Source organism: Kwoniella botswanensis, chromosome 1, assembly GCF_036426115.1.
Source record: "Kwoniella botswanensis chromosome 1, complete sequence".
Classification (NCBI taxonomy): Eukaryota; Fungi; Basidiomycota; class Tremellomycetes; order Tremellales; family Cryptococcaceae; genus Kwoniella; species Kwoniella botswanensis.
This window is the reverse complement of record NC_088599.1, coordinates 2,745,117-2,770,418: the sequence shown is the minus strand read 5'-3', so window position 1 is coordinate 2,770,418 and position 25,302 is coordinate 2,745,117. Positions and strand designations below refer to the sequence as shown.

The window sequence follows — 25,302 nt, the reverse complement described above, 5'->3', positions numbered from 1 at the left end:
TTCAGAATCAGTCTGAAGACCTTACCCCAGGAAACATACAGCTCCCACGTCTCGATATGTTGTTGGACGATATGGGCCTGACCCACCATCTGATGGCAAGAGCCAACAACCACCTATCGCGCATTTCACCTTATGGTTATATACCCGAGAAATCAGCTGGGATAGCATACATAGTTGTGTTTGCTGTGCTGGCACTAATCCATATCGGCCTGGGGCTGAAGTACAGATACTGGCTGGTATTCATAACGCTGATACCGGGAACAATCTGTGAGTCGGGCTCTCATTCGTTGAATTGTATCGTATGAGAATCGCAGAGAGTGCACAGGGAGAAAAACGTTAGTCAAGTCCACGAAGAGCGAAGGGATAGAGACATCCCTAGGGCATTAGCATGACGAAAGTTCAGGTAGATGTAAAAATGGGATTCGGCATACTGCTATTCGTGCTGATCAATTGGCTGATTCTTGCTTCTGTGCCTATAGTGGAAGTCATAGGATGGTCAGGTAGATTATGGTCGGCCTATAATGTATGGAGCATTACCCCTTTCTTAATGCAGATCGCTTCGTTAGTTTCTTCCTATCTATACATCTCCCAAACCTTTTTCTACATCGCTACATCAAGTCTGGGCATATATTGATGATCTCAATTCACCTCGAAGCCTCATCATTGGTCCGGCCTTCTATTCCGCTTGGGCCTATACTATCCTCGGATACTGCATCACCCAGCTTGGACATGTCTACTCACTTCTCAGTCCCAAAATGTACCTCGCCGTATTTATCACTGCGGACGTAATCTCCTTGGTCATCCAAGCCATAGGTGGTGGTAGAGCTGCTGTAGCTGCTCAGAACGGTACGGATACTCATAAAGCTACGAAAATTAGTGAGTACATTAGAATGGTCATTCTAAAGACGTTCTCCTTGAGCTGGCCATCGATAAGGTCCCGTATCATGTCATTCTGGCAGGATTGATCCTTCGTCTGACTATCACGGTGCACACCGAAAGGAACAACGCTTATTCATGCCTTGATTCGCTAGTGCTTGCTGGTATTTTGTTCCAACTCGGTACGATGGCAATTTTCGTCGCATTAGCCAGTGATTTCATCATCCGAGTCATATTCCGTAAACCATATTCGCACCTCAAACGCAAACATCACACTATTTCTAGTACCAATGAAGAATCGAAATCATCTGGAGGAAATACGTCACAACCTCGACAGCCTCCTGCTGATGACTTGACAGGAGCAGTCCGAACGGACGAGGTCAAAAAAGGCGAAAAATTATTAGCCGGAGTCGCATTTGCCTCGGCTATGATCTTCGTTAGAGGTATTTACAGATCCATTGAATTGGCCCAAGGATGGTCAGGATACCTCATCACCCACGAGCCATATTTCATCTATCTGGATGGTCTACCAATGGTACTTTGTCTGGCGGCGTTCGCGGTCGCTCATCCGGGATGGCTTTTACCCAGACGAAGGGGGTGGATGAGAGCGTGATGTGAGACAGAGGGGTTGGATCCTATGATTTCATATAGAGGGTTAGATCAGGCTTGGTGGTGTGATAGAAGAGGGTGCCCGTCAAGGCTAAGGTGTATAGATGGACTTGTGGGATATACAGTTATAACGTTCACTCCGCCATAATTGCCTCTATTTTCTCTTTTTCGTTGTTCCGGCAGGATAGATCTTGATATATCTCATAAACATCTCTATATACATACGATTTCATCTTTGTTATGGTTATTTATGGTTCGTTCAAGATAGATTGTATGGATTGTGCTTTCGCCTTTAGACCAAAATTGGTTCTCCATCACTGCTGAAGTAAACTGGTTGGCCAGACTTGAATGAGTGCGTAAGAGCTGTAGCTATCTTGGTGGCTTCGAGAGCATCTTCGCATGATACGGGAAGCGCTACGATGAAGGTCACAGGTGTTAAGTTTTATCATAAAAAGAGAAGGTCGAGATGGAAGTGGTGATTCCACGACTCACGTTTGTTGTCTAATACTACATCCGTAAACTCATTGACTTCATTGACAAAGGCTTCTCGGAATCTTTCGTAGTATGTAGGGCTAGTCACATTACTCAACATAAGTTTGTGAGGCAAGGGTGTGTTGTGGTGGGTCAACCCCTCTGGACACTGGGAGGATAATCACTCACGTAGACTCTGTTCTCACTCCATGTGTATCCCTGATTTCTACTCTGTCCAGTTGGGGGTTCTATACGTATCAAGTCCACAATCATCAACATCGAGGTTTGCCTTTCGATAGGATAGATCGGAAACAACGTATAAAAAGAATTAATGAGGGAGAGTAAGAGCTCACCCCGTTAACCACCACTTTCCCTTCTTTGCCAAACACCTCCGTAAAGCAATCATGACCGTGCTTCATCGTCCTATTCACATGAATCACCAAGATCTTCCCGTTTTCAAATTCCACCACTCCCACACCATTATCCACATCATCATATTTGGCTAATTCGGGATGTTGGATGTTATGTCCTAAAGCGAAAACCCTTTTCACTTGTCTGATCCCTTCTGGTGAAAGATACCATCTTGCTAGATCGATATCGTGAATCCCACAGTCAATGAAAATCCCACCCGAAGCGGAAGCGTAAGAGACGAAAAATCCTAAATCCCCATAGTTAGTCTACTGGATATATGACCATAGGGTTGATTTCGGGTCTTGTACTTACCAGAAGGATCATGCTGATCGTTGGTTGCCGATTTGATCAAGTGAGGTTCACCCAATTTTCCTTGATCTATCATCTCCTTGACAGCCCTATACGACTCATCGACTAAAACAATCGGTCAGTAAGGATGGCGGCAATAGTGATGAGACAGTCAACTCACATCGTCTACTGAAACCAACCATGACCTTTAAGGCTGGGAATTTCTTGGTTTCCTCGACAACCGTCTTGGAAGTCTCCAAATCTATGGAAATAGGTTTCTCAAGCAATACGTGCTAGACAATCATTCAGCAGCTAGCTATCAGCTTCGTCATCTCAAGGGAAAGGTCAATCTCTCCAGCAGAGGTCCCATCATACTCACCTTTCCAGTCCTCATGGCTTCGATAGCCAGACTAGCATGAGACCCCGTCTCACTGGCTATCAACACTGCATCAATCTCATCCCCACCCTCACTGAACAGAGTCTTCGAATCTTGGAATACTCTGATATTTGGCGGTAAATGCTTCTCAGCCCAGGTCAAAGAAGTGGGTCTAGGATCGCATATAGAGACGAGTTCTGCACGCGGAGTACGATAGGCAATGTTCTGAGCATGTCGAGAGCCCATTCGACCGATTCCGAGGACAGCATAGCGGAGTTTGCGTTGAAGAGACATTGTGACCGATTTCTATTGATATGATTGGGAAAAATATGTATCGAGGATCATGTCAGTTTCAAGAAGAAGGAACTTGGTTGATCGCATGGGCCGTCCGCGGTCGTGGACAATGCATGTTGACTTTTTATGATGGGATGGATTTGCGCTAGGTTGGGCTTGTTTACGGAGTACACGGAGCAAACGGAGTACACGGATCATACATACGCTAGGAGGGTTAGGTCATTTACGAGTTATTCGGTCTCATCACACACAGACCGACGGGCGTTGGTAAGATACAAGTTTAACAATCAGCATGACTTTGTCCAAAGTTATGCGTGTCTCGATCAGCACTGTATGCACTGTACATATACGGTAGAATCGAACGAAGGTAGAGATTCCATATTCAGCATTGGATTCTCCCTTGTTGAAAAGGAGATGACGCGAGGTGGAGGTTGACGAGACTCACTTTCACAGAGACAAGCGCAGACGACATTGGCTCTTCACGACCATGACGATCACTGCGAACGGCCTTCACCATGGAACAGCGCGGGGCGAGAGCTACCAAGAGACTCCCAGGGCCAAGTCACGTTATCGACCAAGCAAGATACTCGCGGAGTGTCATCGACTCGGCCTTCCACTCCGACACAAACGCATTCGAACAAAAGCTTGTTGGTGACAAAGGCGGACATCCACCTTTCAGCGCGATGGAAGTCTTTCGAGGGTGCCAACAAGCTTCACAGCCCCGTAATAGCTATATAAGGATGTAGAACCTCATCTAGGAAGCTTTCTTATCGGTCCCACCGGTGTCATATCTGTTCAACCACCGTAGACAAAGATCCCACAGGCTGCCGCACAGTCATGGCCGGACAGACTATGTCAGAGGACGAATTGCGCAAGCTGAGAGCCAGCATAGGAAGCCGAAAAACGTCACTGGGTGAGTCGATTGCTAGAACGATATCATGATGTACCTGTGCCCTACACTATCAGCATGCCTGCAGGCCAGGAGTTATCGAAGAGGATTAAACAAGATCAAAGCCGAACCAGATGCAGAAGCATTCTCCTTCCTCGAGAACGTGAAAAATTATCTTTCCACGCAGAAGGGGAAGAATCCTGTAAATATAGCCCAGTGGTGGACGGACCATCAAGAAGATATTGATACTTGCATCACTTTGGGAAACAATGCAGATCTACTATGGATTCCAATGATGAGTATCAGTGTCACAGAGTATTGTACCGATGCCTATGAGCTGTCTGACCGCATCCCGTTCTGTAGATGAAATCAATCGGTCGGACAATGAGCAAGAGATGCGCAGGATGCTCGGCCAATAAGAATACTTTAGGTCAACGTTTGGTAAGGCTATAATATTACCTCTTGACGAGGATCCTGACGCCCTTCACGCAGCTCGCATCCTCCAGTCGCTGGATTCCCTTGCTGACTGGAGGCCCACCACCCAAAATTCGGAGAGGGCTGCTCTCATCAGCGGTCAGGCTTCAGACTCTGAAGCGGAGAGCGAAGTTCGTGATGGAGAAGTCGATTACTTTGACGAAAATGATATGCGAAAACATCGATTAACGCTTTTCGGATTATCCCTTGCCGGAAGAGAAGATCAGGAAGTGGAAATTCAAGCTTCGAGAAACCCTCACATGCAAGGGAGGGGCAGAGCTTCAAAACATCCAGAAGAAAATGACACTTCTGAGGAAGCAGCAAACAGCGATGATACGTTCTTCCTCAATACCAATGTGACCGACAGTGTAAGACCAAGGGCCAAACTGTTTTTGTTTCGGGGTCTTCCTGTTACCCCGTTCACCCGCGACCAAATGACGGATAGTGTCTTGAAGCAGAACTAGGGCTAATCGGAATGTCATATCTGTAAGTCACTGCTTGCTGCAATGCAAATTTTCATAGACATCAGAATGCATATACACAATTTCGACCATGCAGTCTGCCCTTGATGTGCCTCTTGTTGTGATTGATGTCGCATCCGAATCCAAAGAGAGAAAGATATGGGGTACGAAAACTTTCTAGTCTAGTCGCGCTTCCACAACGCTAACGTTGCTAGGTCAGTGATGAAGGGGAAATAGCGACCTTGCCGTAATCTTCTCAAGATCCTCGTCTACATCAACGTGAAAACAGTCTTCGTCGTCCCCTCTCCAGAATCTTGCAAGGTCGCTGTCTATTACACCGGCTCGAGGCGTTTCCTCTTCGTACTCGTCCAGATAATCCATATCCTCAGCAAATATCCCGAAAAGCATCAGTCGATGTCTCTCCAATGCCTCATCGTCTACATCGCCGAGAGACTGGAGTCCAGCTATTGAAGTAGAGCTCGTGGCAGGTGTAAAATCGGATAGACCAAAGTTTTGCTTTTGGGTGCTTCGTTTGTCTTCGGGAGGAGTAGCCGACTGTCTAGTCCGCTTGTGACCTGCTTGGGAGGTAGCAGCAGACGAAGAAGGAACCGCTTCTCCACCAGAAAGGACAGCTGACTGATCTTGATCTACGCTTTCCATCCGAGTCCGACCAAGCCAATGAGCCCAATCAATGACTGAGGGATGAAGATTTGGTTTATGCAACGCAATTCTTTGCATATATGACCACTTATCCTTTTTTAACAGTTTAGCCACTGAATCTTTGTCTGTGAAGTCATCGGGATTGAACTCTGGACTTTCGATATAAGTTTTCAGCCTTGTGAGGAAATTAGCACCGAACTTGCCTATAGGTCATAATCAGAAAGCGCTCGTTCAGTCCCCCACTGAGGTCATACAGTACTTACCCATACCCTGCTTGGTACCAAAGTTACTGACGAAGTCTTCCATACGCCTTGCTTCATCCTTTTTGGATTCCATCTGAATTCCTACATCCTCATCGGGTCTGGCGAGCTTTTCTATAGCCGAAATCAACTGATCTTCTCTCTTTTTGGAGGCCAATTGGAAGATATACTTCATACCATGTTCTGCAGCTTCTTTATCTTCAGTCAGATAGGTACCGAAACGATCTCGAAGCCCTTGCGAGTTGTATGATCTGAACATATCATCCTTAGGATGCTTCTCGACAGACTCTTGCATTCTAGTCAACGTCCTGGGCCCTTCAGTCGATTTGTCTTTGGGGCCAAGCTCCGGTCAGCGTCTAAAAAATGCAAGATAGTTTACAGTATGTACAGGGAGCTGTCAACCTGCCAACACAGTCCACAGTCACTCACAGAATCGTTGAAGAAATAGCTCTCGGTGTTCTTCCATGCTTATCTCATCTTTCATGGATATGAGAATATCACGATACGGTTCTTGTATCTTTCTCTGATTTTCAGCAAAGCTTGAGATGTACTGTGATATCTCCCTAAGAGTATAATTTTCAAGGTACTGGGTGTACTGAGAGAGGGGATAACTGGATTGGTTCATGTAATTACTGACGCTCAATTGATCTTTTAGGTTGTCTGCGTACGGGTGGATACTCGCCTGAGCTGTCAAAGCGCGAAGAACCCCTTTGCCCAATTTCCCTATAATATGGTAAGCATACAGTACCCGTCATACGAGCCGGTACGAAATACCGAAGTACAGCACTGTAGGTAAGCATTTCGCCTCACCTATTTTTGTGGGAGGTTGAATTACCGATTTCTTCTCCCTGTCCTTAGAAGCAGTATCATTTGACATATCATGTTCTCTAAGCTTTCGCTCCGACCGAGCATAGTTCACAAGATATGCCAGACCCTTAAATGTCGATGCAGGTGCAATCTGATCATGTACATGGTAGCTTGGGAAGGCATCGGAGTTGATCAGACTTTGCGGCGACTCAAATTCTCTTGAGTATGGATTGGAAAGTATACGTCTTTCTGCTTTCACGAGACTGTCATAGCCCCTTGACCCTGTTATGGGTTTCGAAAATCAGCATAGATAGCTCAGGATGGCTCACGATCTCATGAGTGTGTAAAATATCCGATGGACTTACCGAATGTCCATAAGAAATCATCCCATTGTTTGGGCATGGGATTGCTACCTTCGGTATATCGACTCATCTTTGTATATATGCCTGTTCCGTACCATACAGGGAATAAGACTGCACGATTCTCGTATATGTGTCTGACATTCGTTACCTCCTAGAAGTACTTATATACAATTCGGAGGACGAAATATGCGGCGGCTTCGAAGTTGGCCATCGATGCATGACCACGTCCAAAGGAGCTTGCGTAAAAGGTTTTCAAAATTTGTGACTGATTCTGGAGACAATTCGGAGTGCAATGGGGCTATGCACTGACATCAAGGGAGCATGTCCAGTCTTCCCTAAAGATATCTTCTTCTGAGCTGGTCGCATGGCCCTTCAAACATCCTCCCATTGATGACTCCTGCTTTTGCAGAAGATGAAGAAGGCCACAAAGCCACCACTGACACCCGTATTACTGTGGAGCACGTGCTGCACGCGTGGACCGGAAGTGAGATCAACGTCGCACACTCGCAGTCAACTATCTGCAACAATCCATCCACCTATCATTCATCCATTCCTTTCTTGTCTTTGCACTTTGCACAGAATAATCATCCACAGAAACTCCCAGATCAGCAGGGGTAGGCCATCTTATATCTCGTACTTGGAACACAGCCACTCTGATTCGGAACAGGCTATAGACTTGTACCGCCTTCGCTTGACGTGTAGCTTTTCGTTCGCAACTTGGGCATCATGGCTCTCTTGCACCCATCACTTGTCGCTTTGCTTGCAGTGTGTCTGATGTGCTGTCAGATAAGCGCTTTCAGGGGTGAGTGATTCGCCAGGGGGCTAATTAGTGTGACAGTCCTTGAACCGATGTTGACAATTGCAAAATACACTATATAGTTCCAATCAGTGATACAGATTCGCTGCGGGAGGTATGCTCAGGAATGTATGGAGGAAAAGAGGCATATATCCAAGGTGAGCTCGCTTCAGCATCCCCTACTTGAAGTCCGAACCTCTAGTTAGCTGATGGACATGTTCCTGCGTAGTCACCTTTGATCCCACTTCGTCAGGTCAAGTCGCATTGATAGTGTATGAGTGGAAAGATGTCCCTTACCTTGGTATAGAAACACCAGAAAGTGCAGGAGGTGGTGAAGAACGTCCTGTGAGTCTACAAAGCTTCTCATATTTACCCTCACTATCACTGACTAGCACATACTCTGATAGAAAACATATATCTGTACAACATCGGCCATTCGTTCAGGTCTATGTCAACCCTCTGAGCTAGGTGGTTTCATCACGTCCCTTCCTGAAGGCACTGGTCAGGACTCAACATCCATCTTCACTACTCCTCTCAAGTTCTCATCATCGTCGTTCCCATCACCGACCACTGATGAAGACGAAGATGACATCAGCGATGAATTCCCTACAACCACTTCTCCAACCCACGCTATTGCTTCGTCAACTGCCACCGTGGGTGCTGATGAGAAGGAGGCGGAGGCTGAAGCAGAAGCAGAAGCTGAAGAAGAAGCCGAGGAACTGGCAGAGGCAATCGGAGACGGGTGGAGACGACAATCAGGAGATGAGATCCTGGATGGAGTCGCGGGTACGGTTGGTGCTTCAAGCGATGATGATTTGGGTGTAGGAGATGGGACTGGTTTTGAGGAAACTCCAACCACGGGCAGCTCAGGCTCATCAGGATCAGCTTCGGTGCCAGTCTACTCGGCGCCAATCACATATAGCGTACCTAAAACAGGATACTATTGCGTTGGTGAGTTTACACGTTGCTCTTGCTCGACAACTGCGATCCCAGACTAACTTGAAAGTAGGTATTGTACCTGTCACATTGGTCAACGCTCGTTCGGAAATTCCAATCGAATCTCGTCAAACACCCAGTCACGCCGAATACTCGGGACTGGTACTGTTCAGAAACACGTTTGAGGGGGAACTGCCAGCTGTGGAGTACCCTAAGATTAACGTGAGTATCCCGTACATCCTCGAATTGGACTACCCTTACTGAACTTGTGTAGTTCTATATGGCATTGAGCTTGGTCTACTTCGTCCTCGGATGTGGATGGGCATATCTCTGTGTACAACATTTGAGAGAGTTACTGTAAGTCTTCATCTTGTTAATTCATCTGGTTCTCAACCTGACATCATCGCCCATTTGATTATCCAGTCCTATGCAGTATTACATTTCCGGCACTATCGTCTTCCTGGTTATCGAAATGCTCGCTCAATTCGCTTACTATCGATATATCAACAAACACGGAGGCGGCACGACATCCATCGTTTTCTTATTTGTGATTGCCATCTTGAATGCCGCTAGGAACTCCCTGAGCTTCTTCTTGCTGCTCATCGTCAGTATGGGATTATCGGTGGTCACCCAAAGTTTAGGTTCAGTCATGACTAGAGTTAGGATTCTGACAGCTCTTCATTTCATCTTTGGTGGTGAGTACTTCTAGGTTCGCCGCATGTTTCAAAGCTGACCGCGGGAACTAGTTATGTATTCTGTTGGTACAGTTGAAGTCGAGCTTGACGTAAGTCTATCTCGATAAACCATCTCAGTCTTTGACATATACTGATTTTCATTCTCTATAGAGCGCATCCCTGATCACTGTCATGCTCCTCATCTTCCCTCTTGCTCTCACTCTCACCGCATTCTTGATGTGGATCATCGTTTCACTCAATGGTAAGCTATATGCTTTCCGACAGTGCGATAGGTTGAAACTGATCATCTCGCTTTGACAGGTACAATCATGCATCTTCAAGCGAGAAAACAGAGATACAAACTCCAAATGTTCCAAAGATTATGGAGAATCCTCGTCATTTCAGTAATAGCCGTTGCCGCTTTCTTTGTCGTATCGTCAATGAGTTTGTCAAATAGGCTTGACGAAGGTGAATCCCGTTGTTAGAATCGAGAAGCTCTCATGCAATATCAGCTAACATTACGAATTGATATAGACTACGCACCCAACAACTGGAAATACAGGTGGATACTCTTAGATGGATCTCTCGCAACTATCTATCTCTGCGCATTCGCTGCTATAGCATGGCTATGGCGACCCGTGAGTTTCTATTTTGACTGTGCATCTGAATGCCCGATCACCGAAAACGGGTACGTCTCGTATATCATGCTGACTGATCAACTCTTACAGACCCGTGACAACATCCAGTTCTCAATGTCTCAAGAACTCGCCCAGGATGAAGCCGATGCTGATGCGGAGGATTATGAGATCGACTCACTGGAAGCAGGCCGAGGTATGGGACATAGACCATTGGCCCAACACGATGAAGATGATGACGAACATAGCGGTTTGGTAGAAAGCAGAGATGGGAATGTCGTCTTCGCGATGGGCGAAGATAGCGATGAAGAAACGGAGAATCATCAACATCGCAAGAAAGATGGGTACCGTGATAGCGATGATGAGAATGATGAAGGTGAAGATGAAGATAAGAAAGGTAAACATGATTAAGAGATATATCGGACAAAGGGTATATCCTTGTAAATAAAAGACTGCAATTCCGTATCAACATTTTGAACATATATAGATATATCAGGCCTTCAACTATCAATATGCACATAACATATCAGACATCGGAGCAGTTGCGCATACTATCCATATCGGAGTTACATATGATCAATTCTCTTTACTATTTTATCTAGATACAGTCTTATGTATACAATTCTAGTTCTTCACAAGTGTTTATCCACTTATTTCGCTGAGGGAGGTAGATCACCTGCAGCGAATAATTCCACATGGATCCTTTTCTCGTCTACACCGAGAGATTTTAGTTCTTCAAATTTACCTACCATGAAATTCTCTGGTCCGCACAAGCTAGAGTACATAATCAACATTAGCTATACTGTCCTTCCTTGGTGCTCGTAATGTACGAGAACGAGGATGACTCACTAATACTCAGCAGTCTTATCATCTAAATGAAGATCGTCTTTGATCTGGCCCAGATCCATCCTACCTCTAACATCATAATCTTTACCCTGAACAGCAATGGTGGAAGGCGAAGAGTAGAATACTCTATATTTGACATTTGAATGTTCTTTTGCCACATCCCTTATGTGATCTCCAAACGCGTGAACCTTCTCATTCCGAGCGACAGTAGCGTAAGTGATTGGTTTGTTGGAATTATCAAGTTGAGAGTTTAAGATTGACAACAGAGCTGTTTGACCGACTCCCGCCGATAGGAGTACTAAAGGAGCGTTAGGGTTGGTGGGGGATGGTTCGTAGAAGAAATCACCGTAGGGAGAGGCAACGTCGATGAGTGATCCTTCGTGTAATTTCGCGTGAAGAAGGTTGGAGATCCTACGTCCCAAAATAATAGACAGAGCTCAGTGACGCCATTCTAAATGCTGCTAGTACGATTTCAACCGAACTCACCATCCAGGATGATCTGGTACTTGTGGATTCTCCTTCGTCGGGATCCCAACACCATCTTCCCTCTTGACTGAGATTCTGAAATATTGTCCATTCGATTTGTCCGATAGAGAATATTGTCTAGCTTGTTTATGTCCTAATGCCGGTATGTACAAGGAGACAGCGAGGTATTGTCCGGGATGATACTTTGGTAAAGGTTTGTTATCTGAGTTCTCAACTGGTATGAGGTAGAACGAAGTGATTTCATCGGATTCTTTGACTTTCTTGGAAACTTTGAATTGTCGCCAACCTTCCCATCCTCCTGATTCAACTGCGGTAGTGTAGAACTCTTTCTCTCGGTTGATGAAAATCTATATAGCACATACCGATAGATCACCAACCGTAAACATCTTAGCTATCTCGTGATGATTGGTCACATCAAATATAGGTTGGAGAAGCTCAACTCACCTTGGCTAAATTCCAATAACCGTTATACCATGCATCCCCAATTTCAGGAGTGACGGCGTCACCCAAGATGTCGACAATAGCTTGAATCAAATGTTTGCCTACTATACCGTATTGCTCGGGAACGATATGTAGCGAAGTGTGCTTGTAGGCTATTCGATCTACAACGGGCAGCAGAGGAGTGAGATCATCAATGTTGCATGCGTAGGCGTAGACTGCTGAAGCGAGTGCTCGAGGTTGGTGGCCGAGCTAACACAACAGTCAAATATAATATCAGCTCAAGCTCACAAGGAGGATCAATGCAAAGATATTTGACTCACTTTCTGAGAAGACTCGGAGAAGACATCTCGAAGTTCGGGATGAGCTCGAATCATATTCTTGTCTAAAATCAGAATCAGCATCGGAGACTGCTTTTTGCCTTATGATGGAGACGGATTGACACTCACAGAAATGAGTGGTGATGGTCACACCATGTTCCGCGAGAATGGGGGCAGTGGACTTGATGATTTCCCTCTGTTTCTGGGTGAGGGGTGGTACATCTGGGATCTTTGTCTCCTCCACGGATGAGGGATCACATCTATGACCGGGATCAGGTAGAGGCAGTCCGCTGAGAACAATGGACAGTCTGATTAGATTTTATTTTCTGAAGATCAAATGGATGACTCACTTGGAAAAAGGACAGCCTGAACCATTTGCAGTCTTGTGGCCAGTGACAGGACATTGAGTTGGCTGTTCGTTGGTCGAACTTGAATTTGAGGTTGAGGTTGAGGATGAAGCTGAGGTAGACATTTTCCAAGCTCCTGCGGCAGCGATGAAAGCTAATGTATTTCTAATATCCATTGTGGTCCTGTTGACAGGTTGAACATCAGAAATGGGCGATGCTCCAACCCATTCTTTGGAGCTGCTTATATAGTAATTCCATAATGCCTGATAAGCTTTACTGAGTGGTCAACTTTCCTTTCACCTTGCTTCGGTTCGTTGGAAAAAAAAAAGCGAAACCATCCGAGACGAGTGATGTTGACATCCCTACCAATTCTCATTGGAGTTGAGCTTTGGCTCCTTACAGTACTCGTAGGCAACAATTAGCGAGATCAGCTGACTATGGTACACGGAAATTGATGTGAAACGGCCGAACGTATTCCTTTCAGCTCCACCCTTGCTCCGCATTCGTGATTCCCAAAACGATAGGAACTCAAGCAGTGGATCTCAGATCTCCGGACCGCTCGAGTGGGAATCTGGGTAAAGCTAAGCTTATTTCTTGGCAATTTGTAAGGAGGGACCAGGACAGATCAGAACCGTTGAAATGATCCAATGGGATTGACGTGCTTTGACATCAACATAGGAAAGGAACGGAATTAGAATGTGTAGATCATTTAATCATCGGATCGGAAAGGATTCTTTCGACTCTGCGCTGCCGAGAAGCTAGTAGAGGCTGCCGGCCGGCCGTTCCACGAAGAAGGGTCTCGCTTGCAAGTGAGAAGGGAAAGAATAACCTTAACTGACGCCTTTTCTTTGCGCCGAACAGAAGAGAAGAGAGGAACACAGAAATTCGCTTAGCTAAACATCGCCAAACGTCTGATATATATCACGTGACATCGATGCTACTTCCCTTATTTCCGGAGCATGTCGCATCTTCGCATCTCTCACCCCACATGCATTCATTCCATGGGTTCATACGAGGAAAGGAAAGCAAGTCAACCTGCTGAGCTGGGGTAGAGAAGGATATGCATGCGGGAGGGCGGACCATGGTCTACATGTATCACGCCTTGGGTATCAACACGGTCGTACCATCCTCCAGGATCTTCTTGATTGGTCTAGCAGGATTCCCAACAGCTACCACCCGATCTTCTGTATCTTTCGTCACCACTGATCCTGCTCCTATTGTCACTCCATTTCCTATCTTCACTCCTGGACCAAATGATGACTCCTCCACCTATCCAACAGTCTTCTCCTATGGTGATGGTTTTCGCCCATTCAGGTCCCTTCAATCCGTTTCGCTCTTCTGGTGATATGGGATGAGAAGGTGTGTAAATCCTTACGCTTCCACCTAACATCGTTCGGTTTCCGATCTTTACTATATAGAATTTAAAGGATCAGCAAAATCAATGACGATCAAATATGAATCGTGACTTACTAGGACAGACATCAATTAGTTGACAATCTGGTCCTAAGCACACATCATATCCCAATCGAATGTTGAATCCCTAAACAGTAATTTTCAATCGAACTACTCATGCAACCTGTAACGGGAGCAGTGCTACCGCACTCACATATCCACAAGAGAACGGAAGACCGATATATGATTTCCCTTTATCCTGCTGTAATAAAGTCACAAATCCCTCGGCCAACTTCATTCTCTTCTCCGTGTTTCTCACTTGATTGAATCGATACACCTTCTCGGCGGACTCATCCCTGAATCTAGTCAAGTATGGACCTCATGCGATGTATGGCTCACCAGCCACCATCAGGTCGTATTGATCCGTATCTTCACCCTCTCTTGCTGGAGAAGGACGAGCGATGATGTCAGATGGAGATGACATGATTTTCCTTCTATTAGTAAGTAGATCTCTGGAAGATTAGAGCTGTGCTGCGGTACTTTTAGTTTTATGTTAGTTTCAATTTTGTACAAGATGGTTGTTCTCCATTTTATATATCTATTACAGGACCAAGTGTGGGGTGTGACGATAGGCTTCCCGGTCAATCTGCTAATCTGTTCAATGGATCATTTGCGGCTCACCTTTGGCAGATGTCCTTGAACAGCTTCTGAGATATCCATAGACATGCAAGATATTGATTCGCTTTCAGAGTGCTAGAAGGGGCACAAAACGATCCGATATATGAGCTATCAGACACTAAAAAGAAACACGATTGATAAGAGTCTCCCGGAATTAACTTGCGAGCTCGACAAGCGAACAGTTAGCAACCCTATCTTATATGAGATCGAAATATACATCTCCCTTATTCCCTGCCGCCAATTCTTGACGTATATGGAATCTACATCTATCCCTATGTACGTGTGTGTGTTTGTAAAGATGTGATATGATAAGAAATAAGAGATTGCTGAACGAAAGGAAGAAGCACCAGCAAAACCTTGAATCCCGTTTATTATACTTTGAATTCTTCTTCTTCGATTGCCTTCTTATCGTGATGTTCCGAGTGAGCAATCTTGAGAGCTTCTTCGTGCATTCTCCTTTCAGCTTCCATATTGGCCTCCTGTACGTGGTCTGGATCGTACACCACAGCAGCCTCTTCAGTGGTGAGACCTTTAGTCTCTCTGATCATGTACCAGAACAAGGCGATGTAAACGAGATCCACACCGACGTAAACAGCGTAGTATTTCCAGCTGATCGCACTGAGGGCTACTGGGTTGGCGAATTGATTGAAGGATTGAGCGCAGTTCTGGGCGAGTAAGAGTAGGGCAGCGGCTTTGGCTCGTAAAGCCAAAGGACAAATTTCCGGTACGTAAAGCATAGGAAGAGGAGTGAGGGCGAGGGAGTAAAATCCCATGAAGATGAAGATGAATGGAATCATAGCTACTCCAGTGGCAGAGTGGTGATTGCTGTTGTATCCTCCGGCGAGACCGAGGATCATGACGAACGAAGCGAACATTCCGATGATGGAAGTGAGGAACAGAGGTCGTCTACCGAATCGTTCGACGAGAGAGGCACCACTCATGGAGATGAACCAATTCCAAATTGCAAGACCACCATTGACACCGGTTGTTTGAGCGGGTCGAGTGACGCCGACAGTCTTGAGGACTGGTACCAAATAGTATTGGACGACACCGTTACCGACCCATTGGGTGGCAGTACCAAGAATGATGATGACGAAGAATCGTCGAAGGTTACCTTTGGTCTGGAACCACGCGAGCCAAGAAGCTTCTTCCGATACTTTTTCAAGCTCGACGGATGCCTTGATCTCTCGCATTTCAAGAAGAACAAGTTCGTCATCCATTTTACCATTGGCACTGGGAATGACGATTTGTCAGATCCTGTCATACGGAACCAATCAAGACACAACTCACTGGTACGTAGCCAAGATTTTGTGCGCTTCTTCAACTCGACCCTTTTTAACGAGCCATCGAGGCGATTGAGGGACGAAGTAAGCTCCAACACCGAGTAAGAGAGGGCCGAAACCTTGAACAAGCGTAGGGACACGCCATGACCAAGAGCTAGTCCCCGGATAGTACACCATGGCAAAGGTGAGCCAGGCCGAGAAGATCGAACCGATCTGTACACGTCGCATTAGCGCAAAGCAATAACAGGCACTTGTTGTGTTATCAAGCTTACGTAGTAAGTGGTGTTCAAAAAACCACCAGCGTAGTGACGAATACGAGGATGAGCAAGCTCAGGAACGAGTGCAGCAGCAGTGACCTCTGAATTGTAGGCAGCATCAGCAATGCTTCTACAGACCTGTCTTCCGTTGATACTCACGGGCAGCAGCGGTCCCGACACCTAAAAGGATACGTGAACCGACAAGTTGAGAGACGGAATGGCAAAATCCTCCTAAGAGGGCACCGGCGAACATGAAGACGGCACCGACGTACTGCTCAATGAATGATCAGCTTGATTGCAATCGTCAAATATGAGATACCCACAAGACCGATTTTTCGACCGTATCGATCGACCATCCAAGCGATGACGAAGGTGAGAGGAATTTTGGGACTGAACGCAGTGTCAACGATCAATAAATAGGTTCGCTCTAAGCTGAGATCATGAGCTCACAGATAGTACGATGCAGCGATCAGACCGAGCTTGGTACCGGTTGGAGCCCCGAAATCTTTGTTCCACTCGGTAAGTGCTTGAAGACCGTTAAGAAGAGATCCATCGTAACCCAATGAGTAACTGAAGGGATATTGTCAGCTGAAGTAGCCTCAAGTGGCTTACACAGATCATCATTACTTACACAGCGCAATAGAGGGTGATGATATGGACGAAACCTAGATCATCGAGCAATGTCAGCCGTCGTATCCATGTCGTAGGCATCGATCAATGTTGACTCACTGATTCTCATACCATGGTCTTTCCACCATTTGGCATTGGTATTATTGGGCAAGTCAGAGAACTTTGTTGTTCCTGCCATTGTCACCTATTACTTATGTCTTGATCGTTCTAAGCTATGAGCTATAGATTGTTGTTGATATCGTTCTTGTTGAATTGTTCGAGAAGTGTATGTGAGTGGGGACACCATGGGGGCGAACTCTCGATCCAAACGAGACCAGTTCTTATACCTTTCTGAGACCGGGTCAGAGCGGTCAATTCGGTATACAATGTACCAGATTTTTCTCCTCCTTGACCATCAATGTCAATACGGGGGTCCGATGCAAATGCTGGTCATTTGTTAGCTGCTGTTATTGTTGCAAGGTTGAGGAAGAGAGGAACTGTTTTTTGTTGTGGTGGTAAAATCGGCGAAACCTCGGAGTCAGCATGAGTGGAGGGGCTTGGGAGATCCTTAAATCGTTTAACCTGCGAGAGGCAATTAATTGGCTTCCCACCATGCGAGGGCTCCATTGTTCCCCCACAGAGCACGCTGCTGTACTGTACGCACTTTCCTCCCACTATGTCCGCCCTGACCCGAAAGTGACTTGCCCCGAGGACCATTCAATAATAACAGATAACGTAAGGTATCCCAAAGAGCCAGAAGCGCTGTTGCCGCTTGAGTTCTGGTTTGTTCAGTATTTGCACCCTCGTAGACTTGGGTGTTGTTTTTAGCTAAACATCATACCGTCGGTCCGGTTCGCCAAGTTGCAAGTGGATTCCCTTAAGACGTAACGTGTGACCAGCACCGAGGTTACTCCGTTGACATCTCATCACGTTTCCTTTGTTTCTCTGTTCCGAAAGGCTATCTCTCCTAACCGGTTCACCTCATCACCGTCCTTCTCGATGATGGGCTGTTTCGAAAAAAGTCGCCAGAAGGAAATGGGGGTGCTAGATACTTCGAAAGAGCTCCGTTGTCATTTCCCAATATAATCCCATCCCATGTCATCGTTCGTCTTTCTACTCTCTTTCGCTACAACGACTACACGTACAGACACAACAGCATCTTAATATGACCAAATCAGCTGTGATTGACCCAGAAACGATTCTGAAGCAGCTCACGAGCGAGGAGAAGATTGCCCTCCTCAGTGGGGATGACATGTGGCATACGGTACCTGTGCCCAGGCTAGGGGTACCAAGAGTGCGAGTGAGTGAGGGTTTCCCATAATATAGTGAACTTGATGCTGACCGATAGAACAGTGTAGTGACGGTCCCGTAAGTGAATCAAGTCCAAGACGAGAGATGAGAAGGTATAGATTGGGCTTGGCTGACGTTAGAGCTTAGAATGGTGTGCGAGGTACAGCTTGTAAGTTCAGCCGCTGCAAGAGATGGGCAACGCAGATAGCTGAAAGATAATATGCAGGGACCAATGGTGCACCGGCGTCGTGTTTCCCGTCAGCTACCGGCTTAGGGGCATCTATGGACGTGGACCTTGCACACCGTATTGGAGAAGCATTAGGGGAGGAATGTAGAGCAAGGGGTGTGCACTGCCTGCTTGGTCCTACGACAAATTGTCAGAGACACCCATGTGGTGGGAGAGGTTTCGAATCTTTCAGCGAAGGTCAGTGACTCGCCGATGCCGCTTCCCGGAACTGTCGCCATGAAGATAAGGAACGTCTGCTGAAGATCATTCGTCATCAGATCCCTATCTTTGTGGGCATGTTGCCTTGGCTTGGGTGCAGGGTGTGCAATCGAAGAAAGTTATGACTTGTGAGTAGGCCATTCTTAAGGCATGCCATACATCCAGCTGACTCAGCCCGCTTAGCCCCAAAACGTAAGTCACATGTCGCTCGTCCAAAGCTGAATCCGTAGACTACCTGGCCAACGAACAAGAGTACCTTCGACGAAGCAACAACTCGGTCATCGACGAGAGAACGATGCACGAGATCTATCTGGAGCCCTTCCGCATTCAAAACAAAGCAAGACCATCCGTCTTCGTGAGTGCCTTTTCCTCTTGGCATGTTCTTTTCCTTATGGCGTCATCACTGCACAACATGACTCACGGACGAAAGGAACGATTTCTTTGATGATTGTGCTGATTCGTCCGGGTCAGATGTCAAGCTACAATCGAGTAAACGGTCTTCACGTAGCCGAACATCCTTTCTTGCTTCGAAAGATCCTCCGAAATGATTTCGGCTTCAAAGGAATGATCATGTCAGATTGGAGTGGGACCTATTCGTCATCAGAAGCTGTCAAGGCTTCTTTGGATTTAGAGATGCCCGGACCAGCCTTGATGAGGGGTTCGAGCTTAGAAAGAGACATCATAGGTGGTAAATTGGTACCTGCTGATATCGATGAATGTGTTTTGAGGGTGAGTATATGGTTCTCAAACTCCGGCACCTCACAGTGTATCATGCTAAATACACAATCGATGGCACCAGGTCTTACACTACGTCAGGGAAGCACAGCAATCCGGTATCGACTTCGAAAAAGAGGAAGATACTATCAACACACCTGAGGTCCGAGCCCTTCTCAGGGAGGCAGCCGATTCCGCGATCGTCCTCCTGAAGAACGAACACAATGTCTTACCTATCTCCGGATCGGACAAGAGGAAGATTGCTGTGATTGGTCCCAATGCTCGAACCGCTTCTTATGCTGGTGGAGGAAGTGCCAATCTCGCACCTACCTATCTCGTTACTCCCTTACACGCTATCGCCAAACACGCTAAGAGCATTGGCGTAGAAGTCGAGTATACCATCGGATCAGATTCTTCCAGATGGACACCTCTCTTGACGCCTTACATATCTCATCCTGAGAAAGGCAAAGCTGCAGGTCCAGGTGTGCAATGTGATTTCTACGATCAAAAGTGAGCTTAGTGTTACTCAACCATGTGCAATACATCAAACTGATCATGCATTTAGTCCATGGGAGAATGCTGTCAAGCCCTTGTTCTCCAAATTCAATAATTCGGCATTCTCATATTTCATCGATGGTATCCCCAAAGAAGTACCTGTACGAGGTTATGTTTCTGTAAGCCGATGAGATCTGTGCCGACACTGAACGAATTCTTACTGATCTGAGATGTGTTCATGTGATAGCTTAAAACCGTGTTCACCCCCGATGAAAGTGGAATTGTGAGTGAACGATTGTCTTAATTTTGGCTGACAGGTGTAGTGGGAACTTGGTCTCGGTGTAGCAGGCCAAGCGGATCTGTATATCGATGGGCAGAAGATCATCGATAACTCTACTGATCAGAAAGAAGGACTACTTTTCGTATGTGACGGACTTCGTTGACCCACAGACCATCAGGATTGGGATTGACATTAAGCTTGCCACAGTTTAACACCGGAGCTGAAGAGAGGACCGGAGAAGTCGAAGTCGAAGCTGGTAAATCCTATGACATTGAAGTCCGCTTCTCCAACTTCAAGCAGCTCAACGCCATGTCTCCATATGTGAGTAATGTTTATGTCTTGCTAATTTGATTGTTCGAACAAGCTGACTTGTATTATTCACAGACTGGAAGACGAGGTGGTATTAGAATTGGTGGTAAGAAAAAGCGTGATCCTCAAGCTGAGATTGAGAAAGCTGTAAAACTTGCCACTGAATCTGATGGTACGTTCAGGTTGACCACCTCTACTAAGTCTTCGGATACTCACTCAGATTCTTACCTTACCCGCAGTTGCGATCGTTTGTATTGGTACCAACTCTGAATGGGAATCCGAAGCATACGACAGAGAAGATATGAAGCTCCCACCTGGGACAGACGATCTGGTTCGAGCCATCTTAGCCGCCAAACCAGAAGCCATCATCGTGAACCAATCTGGTATGCCCGTTGAATTCCCATGGCTCGACTCGGCTCCTACCGTCATTCAAGCGTTCTTCGGTGGAAACGAATGCGGTACGGCCATTGCAGATGCAATCTTCGGTACAATCAATCCAAGTGGTAAATTGCCAGTCACATGGGCGAAAGTGGTGGAGGATTTCCCGAGTCATGAAGATTTTGGTCATCCGATTGATACGGTTTATTCGGAAGGTATCAATGTCGGTTATAGATATTTCGATAGGAAGGACCATCCAAAGAGTACTTTCCCATTCGGTCATGGTTTGAGTTACACCACATTCGAGTTTAGGTGAGTCATCACTCTCACAGCTATCTCGGTTGAGATATAGCTCGTGTTGACATCTTAAGCAATCCTCTCAGCGATTTAACAGTCAAACCCGAAGCGTTCGGAGTCAAAGCTACTTTCACCATCACTAACACGGGCGATCTTGCAGGGGCTGAAGTGGCCCAACTCTACGTTCATGATCTCGCACCTGTCGTGGAGAGACCCGAGCACGAATTGGCGGGTTTAAAGAAAGTATTCTTACAACCTGGGGAATCGAAGCAGGTGACACTTAATCTTGACGTAAGTTTTACAGCTCGCAAACACATGCTCACCAGGTTCTTTCGCTGATGATAGTTGTTGTGCGACTGGTATAGCACAAAGCATTCTCATTCTATAGTGTGCAGGAGAAGTCTTGGATAGGTCGAAGAGGAGATTATGAGATTCGAGTTGGAACGTCATCGACCAAGATCCACCTTTCAAAACCTGTCCATCTCGCCAGATCATTCAAGTGGATAGGTCTTCAAGAACCTCAATTGTACGAACCAAATTGGTTGTAAGGGTATGGGTGAAAATGTTTTGGTATGGTATGACGTATTGGTCAGCAGTAATTTGATAGAACAACATAGAGCAAACTTCCCATGTATGGATAGCAGTCATGAGTGATCAGATTATAACCAAAATCACAATGGTACGAACCCCCTTGTGACGATCATCACATGCACCAGAGGCCGAGTGTGACATCCTTAAGTATGACCTCGAAATTTGGTAACCCTCAATCAACAACGATTCGGAAAAAAATCTCTTCGGGATTGGTAGATACAGGGTCAAACACGAGGGTCTTTGATAAATTCTCCGCGGATATGGACAAGGCGACTCGATTAGTTCAGGTTGATATCCTGTTCTGCTTGTTGTTTCGGTTCTTCTTTGCGGCTATGGCTGAAAATGAACGTCACTTATGCCGTATATCATACACTATCGAGGGAGACGAATGTCACTCCAATGATATCATCTGCATTGAAATGCTGTGTTTGTTTTTGACCGTTGCAAAATGATTAAATTGTTGAAGCCCCAACTTCACCACAGAGCACCCATAATACCGCATATACCGAATAATGGGAAAATCTATTGTTAGACTCAAGTGTTTGGCTACCTCACCAGGGGTACAAACATTCTCACATCGAGTGGTGTCAATACCCTGTAGAAAAGGGGTAGAAGCTAGATCGAGTGTCATCTTTTAGATAAACAAGCGAAACAATGAATTATGTTGTACGATATCTGGGAAGAATTGTCACAAAACTGTCGATTCAGTTCTTCTTCCTCTTCGTGTACTATCGTGGACTGCATTTATGATCGTATAGTTCAATCACTCTACAATTATCCTACGACATCAATTGATCAATAGCGAATATCATTTCATGTGGAATCGTTTATCGATCAACTCTCTGTCTTGGACTCAATCTGAATATACTCAGAGGGGTATCAAAGGTCCCTTAAACAAACGTGATTCTAGGACACCTCAGAGACCTTTACTATCACCCTCACCAGCCGGAGAGAGAATGTCAACCACAATACCATCTGGATCCAGGTGGAATGCAATGCCACCAAGAGGGGAAGGCTCGACTTCCCTTTTGAGGAAAAGATCAGGAGGTGTGAGTTGACAATTCCCAATCTCCACAAGTCCCATCTCTTGCCGTTTTGATTCACGGTTGCTGACCGTCTGATAACATAGAAAAACAAGAAATATGGACCTACCGCTCAACCCTCACCTCCTTCACCGGGAGTTGCGCTGATGGATGCACCTCTTGAAGGAGATTTCGAAGATGGGTTGGACCCTCGAAACCCAGCAGCATTAGGGTTGGATAAGACATTCTCAGGTGATCCAGAGGCAGATGATTATCTGCATAATCCGGATGTGGATGAGTGGGGAGCAATGGTGAGTGATCGTCCAGGTCCAATTTCATATAACGAGTCCCTTACATATGATCAAACTGTGAAATTCAGGACGACCGAGGGAACGTATTTACTGTTCGAGGAGCAGCCAACGTGGGATGTCTAGTAATTTTAATGATAGGGATCATAGCCCTTTTCGCTGGATATCCCATAGCAGACTTCTACACTCAAGGATCACTGGACTCGAAAGGGGGCTATAATCTAGGTGGGATCAACGCAACTGGTCAGATACCCTCGATAAGAGGTTTCGCAAGTATGATAGATGAAGATACACCTTCGGACGTCTACACGAGGACGGGTTATGATGGTGAAGAATATACGCTGGTCTTCTCGGACGAGTTCAACAAAGATGGGAGGTAAGTCAGAAACAGAAAGTCTTGATGTGAGATGAGGACGACCAAAGTGACGAAATGCGCGGGTTTCTTTTCTCCTCCTTAATGATGTACAGAACATTCTTCCCAGGAGATGATCCATTTTTTACTGCTCCGTGAGTGATTCACATGACAGCCTATTGATTTAAACGCTAATTTACTGGACTGACGTAGCGACATTCATTACTGGGCAACCGGGTAGGTTTACTTTCACAACCATCTACCCATACGGACAAGTATCGTGGACTGACAGTGGCATTTAGTGATTTCGAATGGTACGAGCCCTCCGCAGCAACAACCCGAGACGGTAACCTCGTCTTGAGGATGTCTCAACAATCAATTCACGATCTCAATTTCAAATCGGCGATGTTGCAATCATGGAATCAACTATGTTTTCAATACTCTTTCTACCTCGAAGCGAGGATATCCTTACCTGGTAATACGAGGTATGGAGGGTTCTGGCCGGGTTTATGGTTGTTTGGTAATCTGGGTAGACCAGGTTATGGAGCTTCGACTGACGGTACTTGGCCATATACGTATGATTCTTGCGATATTGGGACATTGCCTAATCAGACGAATGTAGAGGGGACGGGACCCGAGGCAGCTTTGACTTCAAATAATGGTCAACCAATATCGTAGTTAGTGAATACACTTGCTGCTTGTACCCAATCAGAGGAGTCATATACACATCAGAATGACCAAGCTGATTGCGGTGAGAATCGTTAGCCTTCCAGGTCAAAGAATGTCCGCATGTACCTGTCCAGGGGAAGATCACGCTGGACCAGACGTATCAGTAGGCAGAGGAGCACCAGAAATCGACGTCCTAGAAGCACAAGTTGATTTACATGTTGGTCAAGGTGTATTATCGCAGTCATTTCAAGTGGCTCCTTTCGACGAAGGGTATCAATACAAGAATACCACAGACGTAGCACATCAGTACGATACCGATTTGACAAGTTTCAATACCTACACGGGTGGTGTTTACCAGGAGGCGGTATCGAGCTTGACTTTCGTTGGGACGGATATATATCAAGGGACAAGCCGAGAATTCGGTGTCCAAGGTGAGTCATCAATCTGTTTGAATCCCAAAATGACATGTACTGGATGTTGACGATTTTGTTAGGCGTTGAGATGTTCACCAATCCGAATGATAGATCAAGCGGACATATCACCTGGGTTGCCAATGGTGAAAAATCATGGACGATGTATCCCGGTGCAGTGGGAGCATCAAAATCAATGCAGATTGGACCTCGTATCTTGCCCGAAGAACCAATGGCGCTGGTGAGGCAGACATCATTGTTTCACAATCAGTGACAAGCTTGCTTTTGAGTCCCTTTTTTAACCTCATTACAAATTTCACGACAGGTGATCAACTTCGGAATGTCAAATAATTTCCAAGCAGTAGATTTCGTCAACCTCGATTTTCCAGCGGAATACTTGATAGATTACATTCGCATCTATCAACGACCCGAAGGTAGAATAGGATGTGATCCCGACGATCATCCTACAGCAGATTATATCGAGAAACATATCGAGGCATATACGAATCCCAATATGACCATTTGGAGCGATACGGGTTTCGCCATGCCTGTGAGTCGATGGTTTTCCGACAGGTCAGCTACAAAGGCTGATTATGAATTGTAAATAGAAAAATCGGTTGAAAGACCAATGTTAGAAGTACTGATCCCATGTGATGTTGTCTTACCCAAACAAGTGGAAATCAAGATGTATAGAGAATAGATCTTCGAATATCATCAGTTTCTTACGTGAATCAGTTGCTCAGATATACCTTCATCCTCTTTATACCAGGACATTCAGTTTCACTTAATCCAACGTATCACGGACTT

The 25,302-nt window shown here is 45.9% G+C and overlaps 10 protein-coding genes across 10 annotated transcripts; 5 read left to right on the top strand and 5 right to left on the bottom strand.

Moving 5' to 3' along the window:
* Positions 1–56: 56 nt before the first annotated feature.
* On the top strand, positions 57–1,489 carry L199_001072 (uncharacterized protein; the record flags this gene model as incomplete). Its single annotated transcript, XM_064886829.1, has 4 exons — positions 57–267; positions 480–561; positions 656–876; positions 1,032–1,489. 4 exons carry the CDS (start codon positions 57–59, stop codon positions 1,487–1,489), a joined length of 972 nt encoding a protein of 323 aa, XP_064742901.1.
* A 288-nt stretch (positions 1,490–1,777) lies between these two features.
* On the bottom strand, positions 1,778–3,325 carry L199_001071 (uncharacterized protein; the record flags this gene model as incomplete). Its single annotated transcript, XM_064886828.1, has 7 exons — positions 1,778–1,899; positions 1,978–2,057; positions 2,146–2,204; positions 2,310–2,614; positions 2,680–2,781; positions 2,837–2,948; positions 3,035–3,325. 7 exons carry the CDS (start codon positions 3,323–3,325, stop codon positions 1,778–1,780), a joined length of 1,071 nt encoding a protein of 356 aa, XP_064742900.1.
* An 837-nt stretch (positions 3,326–4,162) lies between these two features.
* On the top strand, positions 4,163–5,152 carry L199_001070 (uncharacterized protein; the record flags this gene model as incomplete). Its single annotated transcript, XM_064886827.1, has 4 exons — positions 4,163–4,238; positions 4,292–4,416; positions 4,578–4,655; positions 4,721–5,152. The coding sequence occupies 4 exons, from the start codon at positions 4,163–4,165 to the stop codon at positions 5,150–5,152; spliced, it is 711 nt and encodes a 236-aa protein (XP_064742899.1).
* Positions 5,153–5,365: 213 nt separating this feature from the next.
* Positions 5,366–7,308, bottom strand: L199_001069 (uncharacterized protein; the record flags this gene model as incomplete). Its single annotated transcript, XM_064886826.1, has 5 exons — positions 5,366–6,012; positions 6,073–6,399; positions 6,499–6,792; positions 6,844–7,158; positions 7,242–7,308. 5 exons carry the CDS (start codon positions 7,306–7,308, stop codon positions 5,366–5,368), a joined length of 1,650 nt encoding a protein of 549 aa, XP_064742898.1.
* A 656-nt stretch (positions 7,309–7,964) lies between these two features.
* L199_001068 (uncharacterized protein) lies at positions 7,965–10,690 on the top strand (the record flags this gene model as incomplete). The annotated part of the gene is made up of 12 exons (XM_064886825.1): positions 7,965–8,040; positions 8,118–8,192; positions 8,264–8,379; positions 8,442–8,985; positions 9,044–9,192; positions 9,245–9,327; positions 9,394–9,665; positions 9,717–9,754; positions 9,816–9,906; positions 9,966–10,112; positions 10,179–10,282; positions 10,373–10,690. The coding sequence occupies 12 exons, from the start codon at positions 7,965–7,967 to the stop codon at positions 10,688–10,690; spliced, it is 2,013 nt and encodes a 670-aa protein (XP_064742897.1).
* Positions 10,691–10,929: 239 nt separating this feature from the next.
* Positions 10,930–12,892, bottom strand: L199_001067 (uncharacterized protein; the record flags this gene model as incomplete). Its single annotated transcript, XM_064886824.1, has 7 exons — positions 10,930–11,053; positions 11,129–11,536; positions 11,612–11,958; positions 12,056–12,301; positions 12,373–12,434; positions 12,499–12,659; positions 12,720–12,892. The coding sequence occupies 7 exons, from the start codon at positions 12,890–12,892 to the stop codon at positions 10,930–10,932; spliced, it is 1,521 nt and encodes a 506-aa protein (XP_064742896.1).
* Positions 12,893–13,811: 919 nt separating this feature from the next.
* L199_001066 (uncharacterized protein) lies at positions 13,812–14,592 on the bottom strand (the record flags this gene model as incomplete). The annotated part of the gene is made up of 5 exons (XM_064886823.1): positions 13,812–13,985; positions 14,092–14,126; positions 14,187–14,256; positions 14,323–14,426; positions 14,508–14,592. 5 exons carry the CDS (start codon positions 14,590–14,592, stop codon positions 13,812–13,814), a joined length of 468 nt encoding a protein of 155 aa, XP_064742895.1.
* A 565-nt stretch (positions 14,593–15,157) lies between these two features.
* Positions 15,158–17,134, bottom strand: L199_001065 (uncharacterized protein; the record flags this gene model as incomplete). The annotated part of the gene is made up of 8 exons (XM_064886822.1): positions 15,158–16,019; positions 16,077–16,282; positions 16,342–16,427; positions 16,486–16,597; positions 16,650–16,716; positions 16,777–16,896; positions 16,958–16,991; positions 17,056–17,134. 8 exons carry the CDS (start codon positions 17,132–17,134, stop codon positions 15,158–15,160), a joined length of 1,566 nt encoding a protein of 521 aa, XP_064742894.1.
* A 966-nt stretch (positions 17,135–18,100) lies between these two features.
* On the top strand, positions 18,101–21,691 carry L199_001064 (uncharacterized protein; the record flags this gene model as incomplete). The annotated part of the gene is made up of 16 exons (XM_064886821.1): positions 18,101–18,235; positions 18,289–18,303; positions 18,373–18,394; positions 18,452–18,649; positions 18,730–18,798; positions 18,889–19,025; positions 19,142–19,399; positions 19,470–19,894; positions 19,950–20,058; positions 20,127–20,162; positions 20,257–20,301; positions 20,367–20,480; positions 20,544–20,640; positions 20,708–21,158; positions 21,230–21,434; positions 21,509–21,691. 16 exons carry the CDS (start codon positions 18,101–18,103, stop codon positions 21,689–21,691), a joined length of 2,499 nt encoding a protein of 832 aa, XP_064742893.1.
* A 1,038-nt stretch (positions 21,692–22,729) lies between these two features.
* Positions 22,730–25,130, top strand: L199_001063 (uncharacterized protein; the record flags this gene model as incomplete). Its single annotated transcript, XM_064886820.1, has 10 exons — positions 22,730–22,783; positions 22,864–23,067; positions 23,136–23,440; positions 23,533–23,571; positions 23,630–23,653; positions 23,719–24,093; positions 24,182–24,516; positions 24,579–24,736; positions 24,821–25,045; positions 25,104–25,130. 10 exons carry the CDS (start codon positions 22,730–22,732, stop codon positions 25,128–25,130), a joined length of 1,746 nt encoding a protein of 581 aa, XP_064742892.1.
* Positions 25,131–25,302: the final 172 nt, after the last annotated feature.